Raw genomic sequence first — 24,527 nt, forward strand, 5'->3', positions numbered from 1 at the left:
CTCTTAATGACCAAGTGAACTCACCAATGAGAGTGTGGAAAAGTGACAAAAAAAGTGATGATTTTTTTATTTGGACAAAACCACTAGCCTTGGTCAATAATTCCTTGAAAGAACTGAAAGAATTTAAACACTTTTCTTTAGAATTCCCTCGCGGCAACAGCCAAGAACAATAATCAACTCAATTTGTTGAAGTAGATGAAGCAGCAGAACATTTATTGCAAAGATAAATAAATTCCCCAGAAACACATATTCCACTGTCCCAAAATAGTTTAGGCACTCCCTGGAACAGGGTGTCCGCATCTAATTTTAAAAAAATGGGGGAAAAATTCTTGTATCTCAAGAAGAAAATACAAAATGTTGGAAGAATTCAATGGGTCAGGCAGCATCTGGGAATGGACAGGCGATGTTGCAGATCGCAACTCTTCTTCAAACTGATTGTAGCTGGAAAAGCTGGAAAAGAGAAAAGTGAGGGGGGGGAAAGAGTGGGAATCTCTCACCCACCTCTCTTTTCCAGCTTTATCCCCCTACTTCAATTTATGAAGGGATGGGTCTGAATGCAAGGCTTTCCTTATCCATTCCTTCTTCAGATACTACCTCTTACTTGCTGAGTTCCTCCAGCACTTTGTGTTTTACTCAAGATTCCAACATCTGCAGTTCCTTGTGTCTCTGAATATAGAGAAACTGAATTCTCTTTTGTTGCCTTCCATTGTCCAATGTTAAGCTGAAAGGACAGTGACAGCGCAAACAGAATAGTTAGTTAAGAGCAAATGGCATCAATTAAAGTTTGAGGGCAAGGTAACTCTGATAATACGTTATCCACAACCACCCACGATGATCGAACAAGAAAGCCTCTCCCTGTAGCTAAGGCCCTCAAGTCCTAACAACATCCTAGTAAATCTTCTTTACACTCTTTCTAGCTTAGAAAGGAATTGTGGAAGGCTAGTATTTATTAAGGAGGTATGAAACAGTCTCTTATAAGGTGAGCAGTAACAGGCTTACTGATATTCTGACAATAAATATATGAGCTATTAGAAATGAAATCAGAATTTGATCAATAATAAATTGCAAATCATTTCTGACAGGAATACCAGAACAAAGTCACAGAGGTTCTAATACCATAACTTTAAACACAATTCCAGGTTGGTGCTCAGTGAAATTACACGATGAATTGTCGATAGTTATTACTAAAAGGAGAAGGCAAATCTGTCATCCCTCCAAATGGAGGATTGTGCACAGTTATTGTCACCCTGCTAAAGGAAGAATGTGATGAAACTGGAAATGATGCAAAAACAAACTTAAAAGGATACTATCAGGGCTTGATTTACTAGGAGGCTGGAGAACTTATGAGTTTTTTTTCTTTGAGTCGAATGACCTCAGATGTATGTAAAATCATGAGGGTAATGGTTAGGTGAATACCCATGGTCTTTTCCCCAAGGTAGGGGAGTCTAAAACTAAAGGGCATGAGATTAAGGCGAGAGGGGAAAGATTTACAAGGGACATAAGGGGTAACTTTTTCCACACAAAGGTGGTGCATATATGGAACGAGCTGTCAGATGAAGTCATAGAGGCGGGTACAATTGTGACATTTACAAGACACTTGGACATGGATAGGAAAGGTTTGGGAGGAAAAGGTGGTGCTAGCTTGGTTGGGCAAGTTAGTTGGCCTGGGCGAGTTGGGCTGAAGGGCACATTACTGTGATATTTAGCTCTGTCACTATGACTTTAGTTCAATATACATTTTCTAAGTAATTGAGAACTAAAAAAGGCATTTAAATGGGAACCATTTTAATTTATATTTCAAGGCATCAGTGTTACAGGATCATTGACCTTATAACACAATGGCATTGAGTAGGATGAGCAGCAAAATGGATTGAAGAATGCAATAGCAAAACAGGAATTAAAATAACATTATATTCATTATTTTTAAGATTTTAGAGTGAAGATTAAAATAATCAAAATACCATTTAATAAAAATGAAACACAACATATTATAAAACATATTATAAAATATTGTAACATTTCAATACATAAAATTAGCTGTCTAAGGTGATCGATTTAGCTGTAAGCATGGAAATTAGTATTTCCCCATAGATGAACTATGATCACGGAAAAGAACATAATGTAATTACGGCACATGAGTTGTTTCAAATTCTTCACTGGATCTACAACACCTAGAGTCATCAGCAGAATGTACGGAATCAAGGGTATGGGGAGAAAGCAGGAACGGGGTACTGATTTTGAATGATCTGCCATGATCATATTGAATGACAGTGCTGGCTCGATGGGCCGAATGGTCTTCTCCTGCACCTGTTTTCTAAGTTTCTATAACCTGACAAAGAAGCTGTCAAGTACACGAGTCCAGCTCCTGTGAAGAAAATGAAATGAGCTAAACAACAAGAACTTGCCTGCATGATTGGCAATTAATAAGTGATAACACTGGTTTAGCAATCACCGTCACTAGTACATGGCACTAACCTTAAATAAATGACAAGGAAGGCAATCTCTGTGGCTTATACCCCTTTTTCTGAGTTTGGTCATGGCCAGGCATCATTTCCAGGGATTTTCTCACAGATGGCAAAACAAGAAATAAAATGTGAAGTTTTTAAACTAATAATTTGGATTGTTTTCTCTAGAATGCCAGAGGTAGAAGGGAAACCTGATAGAAGTATATAAAATTATGAGAAGCGTTGATGGGGCAGAAACCTTTTCCCTCAGAATGGAAATGCCAAAGACGAGAGGGCACAGCTTTAAGGTGTGAGGGACAAAGTATAAAGGAGATATGTAGGGCTAGAAAGGACACAAAGTGCTGGAATAACTCGGCGTCAGGCACCATCTATGGAGAATTTGGACGTTTCGGTTCGAGACCTTTCTTCTGGGTCAAGTTTTCTTTTCCCCCCCAGTGGGGGTGGGGGTAGTGGGTGCATGGAACACACTGCCATGGTGATGGACGCTGACACCACTGTGGCATTTAGGAGGCTTTTAGATGGACAAGTGGATATGCAGGAGATGGAGAGATATGGATCATGTGCAGGCAGGTTAGATTTGTTTATCTTTGCATCACGTTTGGCATGGACATTGTGGGCTGAGGTCCTGTTCATGTTTCGTGCTTTTCTATGATTTATGTTCAAATAGTTCAAATTTTTTTTTTTTATAGAGTACAAAATAAAATTTAAAATATACAAAGCTACATGCAATCCGAAACATTAAACCTTAAAATACAATATTATGTGTATCAGTCAGTGAAGTATTTATGAGAGAAATATTGTAAAGAAACAAAATTAGTTTACGTTTTGGGTGCTGCAAAATTGGTACATAGTACAGAGCTGCCAAGTTTTGTCAGAGCATTCTATTACCTGAAAATCAGTATTTTGCTGAGGAAATCAGTATTTTTACACTGTGCCATTTAGCTGGAAAAAAATGTTTTTTTATGTGCAGTCATACCCATGTAAGTGTACAAAAATGCATATCTTTGCTACCAATTGACATGACTAACACGCACCTTACTTGACAGTGCATTCATTGCCAAGTCTTTGAATACTTCTGTTGCTTCCTGCTTTTAGCATCAGACAATAACGTAGAAGCCATTTTGGAAGCCTTATCTCCCTTCCTCGCTCTCTCTCCCTCCTTCCTCTCTTTACCTCCCCCTCCCCCTCTCCCCCCCTCTCCCTTTTTTTCTCCCTCCCTCCCTCTCACTCCTGAACAGTCCGTGACCCATAGCGCTGTGGCCATAGCGCTATGTGTAAAGCCCATAGCGCTATGTGTAAAGGCAATAGCGCTCCAGCTGGCAGGGCTATAATTAGAACCCATAGCGTTAAACTAACAGCGCTGTTTAAACCAGTAGCAGGACAGGCAGATCAAAGCTTACAAAAATAATCATCCAGAACTTGAAATTTAAAATACTAATAGATTTAATCTGCTATAATTTTTAGAGTTACAGTATAACTTTTTATATCCTTGCATTTTTTAAGCAGCAAGATGAAACAGGAAGTCAGGCAGATTTAAAAAAAAAATCCGTATTTTACAAAGCAAATTCGTGCATCCGTCTTCTTATTGCATTTCCATACAAAATACGGAAAATCCGTACCACTTGGCAGCTCTGATAGTAATTATTGACTAATGTTACTGGAATAAAATTGTACTGTGGTACAGCCGGTGAAGCTGCTGCCTCACAGCATCAGAGACCCCGATTGGATCCCGCCCTTCCATGCTGCCTCAGTGGAATTAGCATAGTCTTACTGTGACTGTGTGGGTTTCATACAGATGCTCTGGTATTCTCCCACATCATCAAAGACGTGTGGGTTTGCAGGTTAATTTGTCTTGGTAAATTACCTCTAGTGTGTATGGAGTGGATGCGAAAATGTGGCTACATCGAACTTGTGTGAACGGGTGGTAAATGGTTGGCTTGGACACATTGGGCCTAAAGGTCTCTGACAATTAATTAAATCAATCAATCAATATTATCCAGACTTTTAGCCATTTACATCATCAACAGTTCACAATTATCTTAGGTTATTATCAAATCACTTTCTATTCTGAAGATGATGATGATAGAGAAGACTCCGAAACATCATACCCTATGGAAATGGCAACTTCTTAATTTCTACCTTTAACTCCAAATGTATATTCCAGAAAGTCTTATCATCTTCACAATGTAATGACAGTTAAGTTCAATGGCCATGATGCCATTACAATTGCAAAGTCTAAAGTACTAACTGAAAAACAAGAAGATTTGAAGGTTGAAATCTGAAGTTAAAGCAGAAAATGCTAGTAATACATAGATTATGCAGCATCTAAGGGGAAAGAAGCAGTTAACACTTCTTTGTGACCTCCAAATAAAGGTAATTGCCCTGATATATTAAATGTGCTTCTCTCTTTCTCCAGATGCCGTCTGACCTGTTCAGTATTTCATCAGTTTTTTGCTTATATTGAAAGCTATTAAATTGCACAATGCAATTGAAATCTTTTTGAAAATCTGCATCATTGTCTTACTGATCAGCAGTTCAATGAAAGTTGAACTGATCAGCAGTTCAATAAAACATGGTTTTACAATTATGTAATTGTCTTCAGCACCAGATTATGCATTACATTGTATTAGGTTAAATTATAAAAGGGTATACTCTGAATTACTGAGCACTGCAGCACACCAATCCACGAGTATGGACTATGATTACAGTCTATGACTATTCAATAAAAGCTTTCTATATCTTGACTTTCAATACTGACAATATCTCTCACATCTCAATTTATCTTAACAGAGGCCTTTAGAGGAATGGACTTTAGTATTTCATTCCTGATGTTTTGTGACACAAATTTTCAATGAAATTATTTTAGTGATACTTCAATCACGTCAGTTGTTTGGTATTCTTGACAGAACTAACAGACATATTCTACAGGGATCTGTACTGGGACTTCTGATGTTTGTGTTGTATATAAATGACTTATGCCCCTGTCCCACTTAGGAAACCTGAACGGAAACGTCTGGAGAGTTTGCGCCCCACCCAAGGTTTCCGCGCGGTTCCGGCGATTATTTCAAAAAATTCACGACTGGCCGCAACTAAAAATAGGTTGCAGTTTTAAAAATTGGTAATTTTTTAGTCGAAGCCGATTGCGATGCTAGTTGAAGGTGGTTGCAAGGTAGTGGAAGGTAAGACCTGCAACCTCCGGCAACCACCTGCAACCTCCGGCAACCACCTTCAACTAGCATCGCAAACGGCTTAGAATAAAACATTTCCGATTTTTAAAACAGCAACCTATTTTCAGTTGCGACCGGTTTCGAATTTTTTGAAATAATCGCCGGAACATAGAAGAAGCGGAAACCACTTTTGACCATTAGGGAGACTGACAAAAAACCTCCGGGAACCGCACGGAAACCTTGGGTGGGGCACAAAGTCTCTAGAGGTTTCCGTTCAGGTTTCCTAAGTGGGACAGGGGCATTAGACCTAAACGTAGATGGGTTGGCAACTAAGTTTCTAGACACCAATAAAAATAGGGGAGTTGCAGACAGCGAGGAAAGCTGTCAAAGTATACAGCAGGACATAGATCAGCTACAGGAATGGGCAGATAAATGGCAGATAGAGTTTAATCCAAGCAAGACTGTGATGTTGGACTTTATAAAGTGAAATACAAGGTGAAAGTACCGAGTAAATGGCAAGGCTCTAACAGCACTGATGACCAGAGGGGTCCATGTCCATTGTTCTCTGAAATTGGTCACACAACCAGATAGAGTGGCAAAGAATGCTTATGCTATGCTTGGCTTCATTGGTTATTTTGAGTACGAGTCAGGAGTCATGTTCCAGGTTTATATGTCATGTTAGGCCATATTTGGAGTAATGTGTGCAGTTCTAATTGCTCCAATGCAGGAAGGTCATGGAGGTTTTGGAAATGGTGTAGAAGAGTTTACCAGAATGTTGCCTGGATATACAGATGGTAATAGCTAAAAAGGATTGGCTGGACAATCTTAGATCATTTTCTCTGGAACTTTGGAGGAAACCTGATAGATGTATATAAAAATATGAGAGGCATAGAATTGGATAGAAAGAATGTTTTTCCCCAGGGTGGAAATCCCGAAGGCTAAAGGGCATAGGTTTAAGAGGACAGGGGAAATGTGTGAGGAAGTTTTTATTTTACACAGAGTGGTGGGTGCCTAGAATGCACTGCCAGAGGTAATGGTGGAGGTAGATATAAGGAAATTTAAAAGGCTTTTAGAGAGGCACATGGATATGCATGACATATAGATGTGGATGACATGCAAAAAGAGGAGTTTAATTTGGCATCATGTGGATCCAAGGGTCTGTTTCTGTGCTGTATTGTTCACCTAGGTGAATATAAATATTTGAGTAATATTTATTGATTCGCAGCTGGGAAATTGCTGCAACTAGAACATTTACCAAGGTGCCATTCTGTTCATTTTAAAGTACACTGACTTTTACAATTACACAACTCATCCTTTGCTTAAGAATAATACATTTGGACACTATATCTGAGAAAGGATGTGCCTGTTCTGGAGAGGGTCCAGAGGTGGTTTACTAGAGTGGGTTAACATATGATGAGTGTTTGATGGCACTGGCCCTATACTCATTGGAGTTTAGAAGAATGAGGGGGGACCTCATTGAAACGTACATAATAGTGAAAGGCTTGGATAGGGTGGATGTGGAGAGGATGTTTCCACTCGTGGGAGAATCTGTGACTAGAGGTCATAGCCTCAGAATTAAAGGACATTTCTTTAGGAAGCCGAGGAGGAATATTTTTAGTCAGAGGGTGGTGAATCTGTGGAATTCTTTGCCACAGAAGGCTATGGAAGCCAAGTCAATTGATATTTTTAAGGCAGAGATAGGTAGATTCTTGATTAGTATGATGTCAGGGCTTATGGTGAGAAGACAGGAGAATGGAGTTAGGAGGGAGAGATAGATCAGCCATGATTGAATGATAGACTAATGGGCCAAATGGCCTAATTCTTTCCTTTAATCCTCTAATCCTTTCATGTGACTTTATGAGACATTATGCATGAATTTAGCAAACAATTAATTAATACGTCCTTAAAAAGGGTCAAAAGTGGATTATGTTTCCTCACCAATTAAAAAGTATTGCCATAATAATGTCACAGACATACGATGTTTGTATATAAAACATTTTTAAACTTTATTGAACTGATTTTAATGCTGCTTTCACTTTACAGTTAAAGCTATCAAACTACATAAACTTAAAACATAGAAAGCTCTTGCACACAGTGATATCCTAAACAAGATTTAACGATTCTTCTGAGACAGAAATATGAATTAAGGTTAATTTAATAGCAAAAATAAAATATGGAATTACACTGATTTTGGCCATTATCCAATACAACAGGACTACAATATTTTACACATCATGACTGAGCATTTTACACATGTACAGTAACTATCAGTAAAAGCAATCTTGAAATTAATGACATTGATACTAAAGCTAAATGTAAACCAGATTATCGCCTGTTTTATGGTATTGTTATTCGTTTTTGCTAGTAGTTGACAAAAAAAATCTTCACAAACCATATCCATTATTATGAATACAATGTACTTGCTTGAACAAATGAGACTTGTAATTATAACTTTTGGGTATAAGACCAAGGTAGTACTTTAAAATGTTTTTAACAGTATTTTGGCTGATGCACATATCAGTTAATGGAGGGGGGGGGGGGATGAAATCAATGTGTTTATGCTAATGGGGATATATATAGACTATCTAAAATTCAAATAGGTCATCACTGATTAGATCAGTTCATAAATTGATCAGGCAAAATAGAGGGATCCCTTAATCCATAGCTGATGATTAGCAGTTCATTGCAATGTGGAAATGTGCTTGCTCTGCATTTGTTGTGAAAGATCATATAAGGAATCGTCAAAACGATGGCCCAATTAAATGGCTATCATATACACCACCAAGCATGGTTCTAAAGTTGCAGGTGAGGGTGGGGTGGGCAAGAACTGTGGATAGGGTGCAGATTGCTATAGAAGGGAATAACAAGGATTACAGGAACCATGGCAGCTCAAAGATTTTTGTGGAAGTGGTGCATGTCTAAAGAAACAAGATCATAATCATTTAATTTTTAAGTTGGCAGAGCCCAATTTCAAGATCACTGCAGATGTCATAGAAAATTTAGAAAACATTTAGTGCACTGAAATGGGAAAACTACCCCCTTAATCAAATTCAAAATAAGCACCATTAACTGCAGAGGCGTAGTGGAGAGCACAAAAAAGGTACACGGTTACTTTTAAAATTTGTTGCATTTTTCTATCTTTATTCTTGTTATAAAAACTAAACTTCCAAATGGTACTTGCAATTAATAAAATAGAAAAATTAATAAATGAAACCATTTGGTACCCATCTGTTACTGAAGAGATTTCCACGCCCACAACATAAAAAAAAGTTGGTCTGCTATGTCAATTTGAGGTTTAACCTGTACACTACAAATCCTTTACAACACAAATGCTTTAAAATTAAAGAAGATTTTCCAGCACATGTGCTGCAATCAAGTTTAGGTCACGATTGAACAGGGGTGGTAGGGAGATTGCTGTGAGGTAGTGCCTGACTTCACCTAGAACCAACCATTTACATCTATTTCAATTTGAAGCACATGCTTTCATTACTGGGCCATCTTTCCTTGCCCATGAAAATGACAATTATTAATTCCACTGAAGATGAACTGCAGTTAAAGCATGCAAGCATCATGAAATACTCCGAGCATTGTTAGTGCAACAGACTGTGCTGTGCATTAACTTCGATTAGTCTATTTCTATGGCCCAAATCTGAAGTGAAAAACACAAGCACCTGTAGCAACATGCAAGTTTTGTATTTAATTTAGCCCAAAGCTGAAGAGGCACACAAGCATGCAGTACACCCATGAACCTGAAATTATTTTCGTCTCGACTGACATGCTCCATCAGTCCATTCTACTCTCCATGTAAATAACAGAAAGCCCAGCTGTTTATCTGGGCATGAGATCTGGAGTTTAGTAAAAAAATTAAAATAATCTATTACTCTGGCTGTGATGTATCAATGTGAGCAGGATATACGAGCACAGAACGCTAATGAATGGGCTTGGTTAGATTACCTGCATCAATTTATCCAGATTCAATTCAAACAAAACTTGGTGTAAATAGAAGTGGGCCATAGATTTTTCTTTTGACGTTAATTTGTACACAAATCACGTTGAGCATGAGCAGCATTACTTAATTTGGTAATTTAGTTTAAAAAGGCCTGTATTAATCCTCGTCTATTAAAATATTAAGATCTACAATTCCAGAAAAATAAAATCTTCAAGTTACTTTTTAAACGGTAAAAGTGCTAAACATCCTAGAAAAGAGCAAGGCAAATAATAAGGAGAGTTGCAAGAAGTATTATGCGGTGAGGAATTTGATTAGTGGAATGCATATTAATAATGCGCTTCTTGCATGCTGAAGATACATTTCAAGATGAACGTTAAAAGAAGTCTACCCTTCAGGCATTACAAGGTTAGGTTTTAAATGACAGTACTACTGCACACCAACAACTTGCTGTCAGATGAAGTAAAAGGAAAGATTGCCGAGCGAAACTGCCACCCGTTTTGCATCAGCAAAACATTCAACCACAGTCGCTACTCTATTGATACAAATGTCAGCAATTTCCACCACTATTACCACCATGATTACCATCAAATAAGCCATGACCAATATATTGCTACAGGCAGTATGTTAATAATGATGATTGAAAGCATAAACATACTGAACTTGATAAGTTATTACTGCAGAAGAGGTTTAGTGTGAGCATGCAGTATAGCATTTTTTATGATATTTTTCAGCTGGAAAGAAGCATATTAGTGCTGAGTTACATACCTGTCCATACATATCTGGAATCATTCAATAAAGGCATTTGTGCATCTGCCTGGGTTTAAGCTTTAGTAAGTGTCCACTTCTAAAAGTAAACACCCATTCTGTAATCATGTAAACGACTCAATATTGTAGAAGACAACCAGTGAAGAAAATACTTCCCAAAAACAAACCATCAATTTATAGTGGGGGCAGAGTGGGATTGGCAGGGAGATGGGCAGTAGAGGTCAGATCTCTTTTAAATAGGAAATTTGGCATTATACGCTTTGGTCAAAAAAGTAAAATACTGACAAGTTAGTTATTCCAGATGTCAGACGGTAAACACCCGAAGTGAAAGGTAGGTCTGTTGTAGTTGCTTCACCATTATAAGTTCTGTCACACAGTTCACCATCTCCTTGGAGGAGAAGGGTGGCTTTCTATTTTTTTTTTAATCTTAAAAGAATTTACATGTGTGCATACAGGAGCAAGGGGGAAGGGGAGAACCATGTAGTTGGCCATTCAACCTTTGAGTGAACATGTTCTGCAACACAGTTGTTGAAGCACTTTCCGCTGGCAAAGGCTGTTCTTTTTCACCAGGACGCAGAAACTTCCCTCGGCCCACGATTCTTCCGTTGCTTTCCAGAGATCGGGATCACAGAGACAGGAGTTTGAAGGTTGAGGAGATGGAAGCAGAAGGACGAAGTGGATGATTGTCAGACAGGGCAGAAGGAGCCAGTCAAGAAGGTGACAGAAGCAATTATATTTTGTTCATCAGAGGTAATTGTATCCAACAGGAAGTAAGGTTTCCAGTTTTGTTTTCAACAAGTGATTTTATTCCATTTTTTGAAGGGGGAAAAAAGATCAAAGAGGAAGACATTAGAAAACAGCTCTTTAAAATATCATGAAAGTGAATCATAACCACAGACAAAAGATCTGTTTAATTATATTAAAAAAGGCAAAATAGGAATCTAGGGGGGAAAAAGGCATAAAATAACCAGCTGAAAACCTTACCTTTGTAATTGTAACAGATCAAGTTATACATAGGACGCATTGTGAAAACACTTGTGGCCATTTAAAAAAGATCAACCACTATCAATAGGAAATTAATGCTTTCTATAGTGATCACAGAAATACATTTCTTAGACTTTGCAAAATTAACTCACAGGCCAGCACAATCCAGTTCGTAGACTAGAGGGGAATGTGCAGTAGCACTCACAAGGGTTCAATACAAAGGCACATTTTGACGGGGATGTACAAGGCACAAGTTCCAATCTGACAGAGGACATAAAACTCAGAAACATCTTGAACCTTAAGGAAGCTAATATTAGATAGTGGATAAAGGCAGGCTGTGGAACACAGAACATGCAGAACACACAGAATATTGCAGGCAGTGACTAGTGGAGTACCGCAAGGCTCAGTGCTGGGACCCCAGCTATTTACAATATATATTAATGATTTGGACGAGGGAATTGAATGCAACATCTCCCAGTTTGCGGATGACACGAAGCTGGGGGGCAGTGTTAACTGTGAAGAGGCTGCAAGGTGACTTGGATAGGCTGGGTGAGTGGGCAAATGCATGGCAGATGCAGTATAATGTGGATAAATGTGAGGTTATCCACTTTGGTGGCAAAAACAGGAAAGTACACTATTATCTGAATGGTGGCCCATTAAGAAAAGGAGAGATGCAACGAGACCTTGGTGTCATGGTACACCAGTCAGTGAAAGTCGGCATGCAAGTATAGCAGGCAGTGAAGCAAGCACGTTAGCATTCGTAGCAAAAGGATTTGAGTAAAGGAGCAGGGAAGTTCTACTGCAGTTGTACAGGGTCTTGGTGAGACCGCACCTGGAGTATTGCGTACAGTTTTGGTATCCTAATCTGAGAAAAGACATTCTTGCCATAGAGGGAGTTCAGAGAAGGTTCACCAGACTGATTCCTGGGATGTCAGGACTTTCTTATGAAGAAAGACTGGCCAGACTTGGCTTGTACTACTTAGAATTTAGAAGATTGAGGGGGGATCTTATAGAAACTTACAAAGTTCTTAAGGGGTTGGACAGGCTAGATGCAGGAAGATTGTTCCTGATGTTGGGGAAGTCCAGAACAAGGGGTCACATTTTAAGGATAAGGGGGAAATCTTTTAGGACCAAGATTAGAAAAAACATTTTTCACAGAGAGTGGTGAATCTCTGGAATTCTCTGCCACAGAAGGTAGTTGAGGCCAGTTCTTTGGCTATATTTAAGAGGGAGTTAGATGTGGCCCTTGTGGCTAAGGAATCAGGAGGTGTGGAGAGAAGGCAGGTACAAGATACTGAGTTGGATGATGAGCCATGATCATATTAAATGGCGGTGCAGGCTCGAAGGGCCGAATGGCCTACTCCTGCACCTATTTTCTATGGTTCTATGCGATAACATTTAATACAGAAGAATGCAAAGTGCTCCATTTCCGTAAGAATGAAAGGTACAGGTTAGTGGAATAGTTCTAGGAAGTTCACAGGAGCACAGATCTGGTGGAAGGATTGCAAACATTCTTCACAGTGACAAGGACAAGTTATATGAGCTTTATAAATGGGGGCGCTATGATAAAGAAACCTTGATGAGCATCACACACACTTGTGTGTTACACTTCAGAATAGATGTCTCAGAGGCTGCAGAAATTAACTAAAATAGTTCTAAGAATGTGGATAATTTGACAAGCTGGGACTGTGCTCTTTGGAGAAAATAAGATCAGACAGAGAGTGAAAATTATGATGGATAAAGTTACAGATGGGTCAAGAACCAGGAGACAGCGTTATGGAGATTGGGAAATATAACCAAAAGTAGTGCAAGAGGAACCATTTAAAAAAAAATTAGGAATAGAATTTTAAATCCATTTTGAGGGAACGAGCGGGTGAGATTTGAATCTCATATTATGATCAAAATGGCACAAAGGATATGAGAAATTTGGTTCATTTATAGAAAATGCAAAGGGAAGGAATAAAATCAATGGAAACATTATGAATTTTGTGGTGGGGAAGATTTGAACTGTGCAAGCTACTGCATTGTGGTGGAAGGGAACTGGACAGGTAGGCTGTTGTCAAACCTGTCAAGGCTTCAGGCAGTCAGAGAAGAATAAGGATGGGTAACTTCTTATAATCAAGTAGGATATCCTCTAACTATCCTGAGACTGTCTCCATACAGTAACAGTGACAGAAACACGTTTGGAGCGTTTCCAAACAAGGAGTTCCATTAAAGATGCACAAGCTTTAGAGACAAAGCATGTCCAAGGAATTTTAGGATTGGTGTTGGTAATTAGAAAAGATGGAATTCAAGTTCAAGGGTTATTAAAAAAAAAAGAAAATCAGGGCAAGGTTGCCACGAGTTCTGCACCTGCAGAAATGGAACTGTGAAATTTATGAATGAATCTGAGGTTATTTGGGTGCCTAGCAGTTGAGCAAAATAAAGTCAAAGAGGAAGAAGGTGGACTCAAAAGCAAAATGAGTTTGAAGTAAGTATATGGCATATCTGAGCTAAACCAGTTTGTGAAATGTACAGTTTCTGCACTCCTTGGATTTAACAGAATGGTGATGAGGGCTGCCTGTTGGGGAATGATTTAGAATGAACAAAAATAATTAAAATAAAATTAAAAATAAATTTTTTAATAACAAATAAATAAAAATAATCAATGAAAATAATAATTGAATTGGACTATGGAAAATGTGGTCAGAGTTCAGTGGCTGCAGAAATCTTGGTGATTTGGTGGATCAAAGAGTATTGAAAGAGTAGTTCAAAGTGGGTCAGGACAATTTCATTTCCCTGCATGAAACAGGAAGAAGTTAAGGTCAGGAGAAGTATGTGGGTGGGGAATAAGACGAGGAAATGAATGGAGATGGGCTTAATTATCTTTATGATAATGATGAGAGTTGAGCCATGTGAGATAGGGCTGATCATGAACACGTGTTGGGATTTCATACGAAATGAACCATGAAGACCAGGAGGGTCAACAGAAGTTCACAGCAATATTCCAACCCCCTCCATTTGACAGTCATCCATTTTATATTTCTCCTGCACCACCATTTTTTTGTTTCTTTCAGATGCTAAGTTATAACGCTGTCCAAAACCTTTTGTTCTTCAAATTAGGCAATGATCGTGCCCACTGCTATCACGGGTGTTTTAACCCTCAATTCCCGACAAATATTCAACAATCCCAAAATTAAGGGAAAAAATCCAAATATTTGGGTGACACAGGCCAGCTGTCCAATACTGCCGATTTACCACACCCAGCAAGGCTGAAAGCCTTGATCCTCGTCTTGCATTCGGATTCTTACACATTTCGCAACAGTTTGGACACTAAAATGCCGAGCCGAGTTTTCACCTGTGGAGCCCGAGGCAAAGCGCAGATAGCCAATCTCAAATTCAATTGAAAAAGCAAAGAGCCGAGGCATTCCTGCCCTTGTGTCTTCTACCATACCAGTTAACACGTTTATCCACCAATTTATTAATTAGCGTTTACTTTCCCCCTCACACACTACACGTGTGCCTCTGGTAAATCAACAAAGTAATCTAAAATAAAATGAATAGGCTGCTGTTGTTCATCGTTTAGGCATGCACACAATGATCGGCTTTTGGGTCAGTGAATGGATGACTAGTAGCCTGTTCAAAGACAACATGCACATTCAAGAGATGAATGGAGTGGGTGGGAGGGCTAATTTGTATGCAAGTGGCATAAATCAAATTCAAACATCATTGTCAAATGCCAAAACCCTGGCCTGAGAGCGGGACTAAAAACACCCTCATTATTAGCTGACAGGGAGATTGATAGTTACATAGAGGCTCTTTGAAACTAAAATATAAATTAAACTACAAACTAGGAACCATTCATATTTAAAGATGTTTTCAAATAACATTGAAGTCTCCTCAATGCATCCAGATGAAGTGATTTTCTCTACCCCCCTCAGTACTTCCAACAAAAAAAAAAAGATCTCTGATTACTCACCATCTTTACAAACGGTGCCAACCACACAGACTCCCCCCTCAAGGTTGTATCCAGTGCGACAGGAGCTACAGTTCCTTTCACCATGCCCAATACAAGTTAAACAGCTCGGATCACACCTTGAGGAATAAATATATTTTGTTTAAAAATTCCATAAGTGCTTTCTTGTAGCAAATACAAGATAAACAATAGACAATAGGTGCAGGAGGAGGCCATTCGGCCCTTCGAGCCAGCACCGCCATTCAATGTGATCATGGTTGATCATCCCCAATCAGTACCCCGTTCCTGCCTTCTCCCCATATCCCCTGACTCCACTATTATTAACAGCCCTATCTCGCTCTCTTGAAAGTATCCAGAGAACCTGCCTCCACTGCCCTCTGACGCAGAGAATTCCAGACTCACCACTCTGTGAGAAAAAGTGTTTCCTCGTCTCCGTTCTAAATGGCTTACTCCTTATTCTTAAATAAGGAGTAAACACGAGAAAAAGAATGGGAATATTTTTAAATTGTTAGTGTATAAATATAATTCAGAGGGCAAATGACAGCAACACAATACTCTACACAACTGGCTCAAATCCACATCATGAAAATTCTTTTTTTGTTAAAGATTGCACATTCAATATTCATGGTGTCAAGCCATTAATCTGCAGGAGTCTGCCTTCAGTGTTATGCCTCACCTAGATGTACCTATTCCTCTTTAATAAATATGACACTTTTCCATTAGAAAACAGCAGTGGCTTTTGCTTCAATGTTCTCAGTAGTAAAGCATTCCTACCTCAAGATTCATATTATTAAAAACATTGACTGTTGCTCCCCTCCGAGCTGAAGAGGTAAACAACTTTGCAGGACAAAATGCTCTAATATTACTCACTGTTTATAAATCCTCTTGCTATTCTCTAAAATTCTTAAGTGGTTGGACAGGCTAGATGCAGGAAGATTGTTCCCGATGTTGGGGAAGTCCAGAACAAGGGGTCACAGTTTAAGGATAAGGGGAAAATCTTTTAGGACCGAGATGAGGAAAACATTTTTCACACAGTGGTGAATCTCTGGAATTCTCTGCCACAGAAGATAGTTGAGGCCAGTTCATTGGCTATATTTAAGTGGGAGTTAGATGTGGCCCTTGTGGCTAAAGGGATCAGGGGTTATGGAGAGAAGGCAGGTACAGGATACTGAGTTGGATGATCAGCCATGATCATATTGAATGGCGGTGCAGGCTCGAATGGCCTACTCCTGCACTTATTTTCTATGTTTCTATGTTTCTATAAACACAGACAAGAGAATGTTTAGACAGTATTGGATGCTTATTGGTAGTGTTTCATTTATTTTTGGATGCACAGGTTCTCATAGTTAAGACTATGCTAATGTTATTAGGAAAGTGTTAGAATAAATGACCAATGACTAGGTCTGGGAATATTTCATATTCAGAATCTTAAATAAACCAAGAAATAAATATTTCAGTTCACACACTGGAATTTAATTTGTCATTCAGCATTAAAATTCTAGACATTGCCAGAAGAATCATCAGATGTAGAATACTTTGGGGCTTTGAGGTTGAGAGATTATGTATTAATGCATATTTTAAAAAAAAGTAGATGCAAGAGATTTGTGTAAATGTCGATTTTGAGTTAAAAACAATTATGAAATCATGATTATAAATGATTGTTTCCATGCATCTAATAAAACTGGCCTTCAGTAGAGGAAGTAACAAAAAGTAATATACAAAGTGCTGGAGTAACTCAGTGGGTCAGGTAATATCTGCGCAAGGAATGGACAGAAGATACTTCAGGTCATGACCTTTATTTGGACTAAATGTAATGTGCTCCACTAAAGGACACTAATAGCCCTGTCCCACGGTACGAGTTCATTCCAAGAGCTCTCCCGAGTTTAAAAAAAATCAAACTCGTGGTAAGCACGGAGAATGAACATAGCGGGTACGTCGGAGCTCGGGAACGTCTCTTAGCGCTAGCGGCAGGTACTCGGGAAGACTCGCTAACGGCAGGTAAGCAAAGGAAGACTCTTGAAGATTTTTCAACGTGATGAAAAATGTCCACGAGAGCCCCGAGTACCAACGAGTGGCCATTACCGTAAATCTCCGATTTGAATCAGGGCAAACTCGGGAGAACTCTTGGAATGAACTCGTACTGTGGTGAATCTCTGGAACTCTCTGCCACAGAGGGTAGTCGAGGCCAGTCATTGGCTATATTTAAGAGGGAGTTAGATGTGGCCCTTGTGGCTAAGGGGATCAGAGGGTATGGAGAGAAGGCAAGTACGGGATACTGAGTTGGATGATCAGCCATGATCATATTGAATGGCGGTGCAGGCTTGAAGGGCCGACTGGCCTACTCCTGCACCTAATTTCTATGCTTCTATGTTTCTATGACAGGGCTTTAAGTGCTGGAGTAACTCAACTAGTCAAGCAGCATCTTTGGAGAATATGGGTAGGTGGCATTACAGGTTGGAATTCCTTCTTCAGACCTGACCCCAAACATCACCTAATCATTGTCTCCAGAGATGCTGCCTGACCTGTTGTTACTCCAGCCCTTTGTGTCCTTTTGTGTACACCAACATTTTTTGTTCCTTGTTTCTATACTCTAATGTTCTCAAGTAACTATTTTCAGAAACCATGATTTTGAACTGATTGCAGACTCCTTATTCACCAATGTGTTATTTGAAGATAATTCTATATATTCCTTCATGGATAGCCAGAAAGAGCAAGAGGAAGATTAACGCAGATGTGCAAAGCTTACTCAAAAAGTTGGAAGGGCACTTAAATACTTTGAAATCATTACTTGAAAGTATTAAAAGGAAAATAATTACTTGCCTCCTGCAGGTCTTTTCTCCATATTCAGATGGCTGGTCCATGTAGTAACCAATGCTACTACAGCTTGACACACATCTCCATTCCTCCAAGTAATAATCTGCAATACACTGTGTACAGGAATCTTGCCGTGGTCCTGCAACACATGATAATATGGAGAGGGCAGGAGAATGGGGTTAAGAGGGAGATAGATTAGCCTTGATGGAATGATGGAGTAGACTTGATGGCCCGAATGACCAAATTCTACTACTATCCCTTATGACCTTATGAATATCGTTAGTTGGAAAGCTCAAGTTGCTAAAATTTGACAATTCTTGCATCATCTAACCTTTGAAGTATTGCAGTACTTCAGACAGTGACATTCCTATCCTACAAAGATAGAATGCATTTAACTATTACAATTGTCCTAATATATTCCTATTGCATTTACAATTGAGGGTGTCGGGAATTATGGAGAGAAGGCAGGGAAATGGAGTTGAGAGGGAAAGATACTGTAGATCTGGCATGATTGAATGGCAGAATAGACTTAATGGACCAAATGGCCCAAGTCTGTTCCTATAAATTATGAACTACATTCCCAATCAATGGTCATCTTATGAAGCAAATTATGTAATAGACATGGTAATTACTACACAATAATGGAAATCAGCTTAATTTATTATAGATAATGGCAATCAATTTTCATTTTGGATACACATAGATTTGATTATATTGTGCTAGTGTATCTGTTTGCTTGGCAAATTTCTGCACTTCCTTTGAAATATACAAATAACTTGAATAAACATTGAACCGGCCACATAACTTCTTTTGGCTGGAGATGAGAGGTCAAATTTTGTCAGGGTGATCTCTGATAACATGCCATTCAACTGGGATCGACTACATTTCATGTTCCAGCAATCCCCCGGAAATAACAGCACCAGAAGCAAAGCAAATTAGGACAAGAACAGGCCATTTACCGTAGTTTACTCATTCATTCAGGCATCTGATCTCTACCTCCTGCATTGCAGCATCTTGTGATCACAGAGAACCACATACTCTCTCAGTACACTTCCAAAGCAAAGAAATGGTCTTTAAATGAGTACAGGAGGTGGATGCTTCCAAGCACCGTTTCCCACTTACATGTACCTCAACCAGAATTTGTCAATTCCATGATTACATATTTGCAACAAAAGTCTCACTTTTCAAACTGATACTGTTGTAGATAAAACATTGACCTTTCTTCACTATGGTGCTACTAACATGACGCTCAGCAAAAATGGATTCAGAGGAAAGCATTAGTAATATTTTAATGTCAGTCATAATGAGTTAATGTCAGTGTGCCACAACTGTGCTCACCTCCTACAGGCAGCTATTTACCTGGAGCTGCAAACACAGATTTCCTGTTACTGCAAGCCTGAATTATTTGCTTTGCAGGGCATGAAAATCAAGTCCAAGGTTAAAGGTTTCAGGAGGTTTATTTACGCTCTGCCTCGGCTTCAGTGATTTCCATGTTGTTGTGAACTCTCATCCACAAAATGCTGAAGTTATCTCCACACTGCAGCCTGGTGACCCATCAGAAGGATTCGATTAACTGCATTTAATTGCAAACAGAAACCCATCCACATGCTGGATAGGAATCAACTCTGGGCCCCCAAGGTGATAATCCAAACCTACAGTATTTGTTGTGTGGGTTCATGTAAAAACATTTAACTCGCCAACAGATGGAACATCATTTATCAGTTTAAATCTTTACTCTTCGTTATTCAGGATGTCTCCAAGCGATTACAGAACATTCTCAAGGGGAAGGGTGAGCAGCCGGAAGTTGTTGTGCACATTGGCACAAATGACATGGGTCAGAAAAGGGATGAGGTCCTCTGAAGTGAATACAGGGAGTTAGGCAGAAGATTAAAAAGTAGGACCCCAAGGGTAGTAATCTCCAGATTACTCTCAGTGCCACGTGCTAGTGAGGATAGAAATAGATAAAATGAACACAAGGCTCAGGAGCTGGTGCAGCGAGCAGAAATTTAGATGCTTAGACAATCGGGATCCCTTTTGGGGCAAAGATGACCAGTACACGAGGGACGTGTTACATCTGAACCAGAGGGCATCCAATATCATTGCAGGGTGGGTTGCTACTGCTACTCGATAGGGTTTAAACTAGAGAGGCAGGGGGGTGGTAACCAGAGCATGTGGTCAGAAATTGGAAATTGGTGATGGGAAGGCAGGGATAGGTGAAGGAATATGGTGACGCTGATGGGCTGAAGTGTTTATTTCAATGCGAAGAGTATTGTGGAGAGAGCAGATGAACTTGACCCTGGATCGGTGCTTAGGATTATGATGTTGTGGCCATTGCAGAAACATGGTTGCGAGAGGGACACAATTGGCAGTTCAATGCTACAAGTTTTGGATGTTTTGGATATGATCCAGAGGGAGGCAAGAGGTGGAAGTAGCACTACTAATCGGGGAGACTGTCACGGCGGCACTCAGAGGACATACTGGCAGGTTTGTCTGCTGAGGTGACAAGAATATAGCTTAGAAATAAGAATGGTGCAAGCACCCTGACAGAAGTGTGCTTGGTGGCCCCCCAAATGGGAGAAAGAGGAACAGATTTGTAGACAGATTTCCCAAAGATGCCTAAATAACAGGGTTGTCTTAGCGAGTGACTTCTAACTTCCCCAGAATTGACTGGGACTTGCTCAGAATTTGTGAAATGTATTCAAGAGGGGTTCTTGAAACAACATGTAGATAGTACAACCCGAGAATTCCCTCATGGGTTGTGAGCATTGTTTGAGTTTTACAGATATTTAAGGGCCAATTAACCTACAAACCCACATGTCTGGGATATGGCAGATAACCGGAGCACCTGGAGGAAACCTACACGGTCGCATGGAGAACATGCAAACTCTACACAGACAGCACCCAGTCAGGAATGTTTGTTCAGGTCTCTGGAACTGAGGCAGCGGCTTTCTCGACTGCACCACTGAGCCACAGGTACTCCGGATTCCTCTTACATCCCAAGAATGAACAAGTTTGTTGGTTAATTTGCCACTAAATTGCTTTTGGAGTGTAGAGAGCGGATACAAAGTGGGATAACATAGAACTATTATGAATAGGTGATTGATGGTCAGTATGGACTCGGTGGGCCAAAGGGCCTGTTTCCATGCTGTGTCTTTCAATCACTCAAAAAATATCAATACAACAGTTACCCGATAAACTTTTTTTTTTATGTGACATTACCAGAGGGATAACAAATGGGCAGGACAGCGGGGCTTACCCCTAATCTTCCTTAAGCCCTGTGATCTTCAACACGAGAGAACCCAAATAACCTGAATTTAATGTCTCAGCTGAAAACATTTAAATTATGCAGAACGACTTCAATGCTGGCGTGTCAACCTGGATTTGTATGTTTCACTCTCATAGCAGACTGGAACATATCCTTCTGATCTGATCTAAAAATACCAGCAACCAACCCAAGTGTAACCAGAAGCTTGTGGTTGGACATGTGCAAAAGACAATTGTGAACAAAGCGTTCAAAGGAGAGGAAAGAATGGGAACAGTTAGGGAATTGGTTCAGATAGAGCCCAAGTTATAGTCAGATTGTCTATATAGCAATCTGCAGGCAATAACATGGAATATTTACCTCTATAAAATTACTGTAAGTATAAGATGTAAAAACGTTGACCAGATAATTTGGTGGATATTGTTGTGAAGGACCTTGCACCTGTGCACAGGCTTTACACAATGTAAACCAGTTTAGTTGTGGTGACATTTGTGGAGAAGAGTGGGGAATGAAGAGGGAAGAATGAAATAAACATCAACTACCGTACAGAGGTGGAAAGGGGAAGCAAAAGGACAAAGTAAGCATTTACTCAGGAAAGGTGAAATCTGCTTGACAGGCGAACACCTGTATTTTCTAAACTGAAATAAGATGATAAAAATGCAACAGAATCAAAGATAGACACAAAATACTGGAATAACTCAGCAAGACAGGCAGCATCTCTGGAGAGAAGGAATGGGTGAGGGTCGAGATTCTTCTTCAGACAGTTATGCTCAACACAATATTTAGCTTGCGATACAAAATATTGATTTGTCTGAAGAAAATAAATGAAGACAATATAATGGCAGAAGCACTGCACACAAACACCAAACAACTGGTCCATTTGGATCAGTGAAACAGGGAAAACCAACCATCCCAATGCTCCTTGTCCCCTCCAAAATGAAGCGGAACATGTATGGATAAATGTAGCAAATTTACCTGCACAAGCTGTACAAGACAAGGGACACCGCTCACATTCCCTGCTCTGGGAATCAAAGTAAGTTCCAGTTTCACAGTTTAAGACGCACTTTGCTCCCTGCAACCTAATCAAGACAAGGAAGACAAGTTACTCAACGCAGAGACAACAGTGAAACACAACATAGTATTTAAGGGCTGGGAAATAAAAACAGAGTCAAAGTTTTCAAACTGGAAATTCAGTGCCAGCCACCTAGGAGGGCTGAGGTTGGTAAAGTTAGAAAGTTGGTGTGATTGAATTGTTTTATTCAATGTTTATTATTGGAGAACAGCAGGTAGGAAGTTACAGGAAAAAAAATTCTCGTGTATGTGTGGCAAGAAGTGGTTTAGGAATCTTTGGTGGGATGTCCGAGTCTGCATGCTAAAAATGTAACAATTCCATGTGTGACAATAATACAGACATCCAAATTAAATGAGATTATGGAATCAAAAGAGAAAATTATCATCAACAATCTGGATCCCATATTCAATATCCTCATGTGGGAACTTACAATTTTAGACTTCATTAGGACACAAAAAAAGGAAGCTTTATTGTCACTTTCTTTCACATTGTTACTTAGCAGTCTGTGCATTAAACCTAGTCTTCTGTGCCTCAGTGCTCCCGTAGATTTTGAAGCAACAACAACAAAGAGAAGCAGGAGAAAGCACTGAGTGCCCGAGTGGGAGGAGAGTTAGAAGTGAGTCAGAGGGGGAAAACAGTTAAAAACTGAGGAATTTGGTTTGTAAATTGGTAAACTAGGCGATTTATCAGTCAATATAAGCAGGACGGCTCTTAGGGAGTGGCCTTGTGAGGGAAGTGCCCTATGAGAAAAGTGCGAGTCTTATCGAGAGTCTTGTGAGTAAAGTGTGAGTATCTGGCTCGAGTGTCTTCGGCGAGGAGGCCGAGGAGAGGAGGCTACGCAAAACGCTGGAGAGAGAGTGAGACGAAAGAAGGAGAGGTCAAGCAAGCTGATTCAGTGTGATGCTTGCAGTATGTGGGAGGTCAAGACACTGCTGGTGCCTCTGGCTGCTACAAATGTGAGAAGTGCATCCAGGTACAGCTCCTGAAGGACCTTGTTGGGGAACTGGAGAAGCAAGTGGATGACCTTAGGTTCGTCCGAGAAACTGAGTCCTTCCTCGACAAGTCCTACAGTAAGATTATTACACCTAAGGTACTGGAAGAGAGAGTGGGTGACTGTGAGAAAGGGAGGGAAACATGGAATGCAAAGGTCCCCGGGTGTTGTACCTCTTGTGAACAGGTTCACCCACTTAGAAGCTGTCGGGACAGAAGACGTTATCACACTGAGTGGCGGACTGGCTTGCGAAGCAAAAAGGGCGGTTGAGCCAAAACCAAAGAGGCCAACGTCAGGCAACGCCATTGTAGTTGGAGACTCCATTGTGAGAGGTACGTACAGGGGTTTCTGCTGGAACAGATGGGATTCGAGGATGGTGTGCTGCCTTCCTGGTGCCAGGATCCAGAATGTCACAGACAGAGTTCAGAAAATCCTCAAGGGCAAAGGTGAACAGCCAGAAGTGGTAGTGCATATCAGCACAAACGATGTCAGAAAGAAGGGGATGGAACAGGGAGATACGGGACCTGAATATGTGGCTGAGGAACTGGTGCAGGGGGCAGGGATTTTGATTCTTAAACCACTGGGATCTGTTTTTGAAGTAAGGAGGAACTGTACAAAAGGGACGGATTTCATCTTAACAGGTGGGGGACCAGCATCTGGCAGGCAGGTTTGCCACTGCTACATGGGTGGTTTTAAACTGAATAAGGGGGGTGGGGTGTCAAATGGGATAGTCGAGGATGGAGTTAAAGGGAAAGAGAGTAAAGGGATGGTTAGTGACCCAAGAATTAATGGGAAAGGAAGCTCACAAAGGGATAGGAGAGTATGGCCAAGTGTAATAGGGATCGATGTGAAAGGTGAGATGCGTAAGGAATTAAAAGTATTGTATATTAATGCGCGATGTATAAGAAGCAAAGTAGATGAGCTTGAGGCTCAGTTAGAGGTTGGTAGATATGACATTGTGGGGATTACTGAGATATGGCTGCAGGAGGATCGGGCCTGGGAACTTAATATTCAAGGTTATACATCCTATAAAAAGGACAGGCAGGTGGGCAGAGGAGGGGGGGGGGAGGGTGGCAGGTGGGCAGAGGAGGTGGGGGGGGGGG

The 24,527-nt window shown here is 40.1% G+C and overlaps 1 protein-coding gene across 5 annotated transcripts in view; it reads right to left on the minus strand.

Annotated features, from left to right (window-relative positions):
- pcsk5b (proprotein convertase subtilisin/kexin type 5b) overlaps window positions 1-24,527 on the minus strand; it is a 299,623-nt gene that overhangs the window by 95,462 nt on the left and 179,634 nt on the right. For 2 of the 5 annotated variants that reach the window (XM_055633053.1, XM_055633056.1), the window contains exons 18-21: window positions 22,337-22,440; window positions 18,106-18,238; window positions 15,289-15,404; window positions 7,614-10,954 (exon numbers count right to left, since the gene is read on the minus strand). In XM_055633053.1, the coding sequence (XP_055489028.1) occupies window positions 10,839-10,954; window positions 15,289-15,404; window positions 18,106-18,238; window positions 22,337-22,440 (469 nt within the window). In that variant the 3' untranslated portion in view covers window positions 7,614-10,838. Of the gene's footprint in view, window positions 1-7,613; window positions 10,955-15,288; window positions 15,405-18,105; window positions 18,239-22,336; window positions 22,441-24,527 lie in introns of those variants that run through there. The other 3 variants (XM_055633051.1, XM_055633052.1, XM_055633054.1) reach the window with 2 other exon arrangements.

Source organism: Leucoraja erinacea, chromosome 3 (assembly GCF_028641065.1).
Source record: "Leucoraja erinacea ecotype New England chromosome 3, Leri_hhj_1, whole genome shotgun sequence".
Lineage (NCBI taxonomy): Eukaryota > Metazoa > Chordata > Chondrichthyes > Rajiformes > Rajidae > Leucoraja > Leucoraja erinaceus.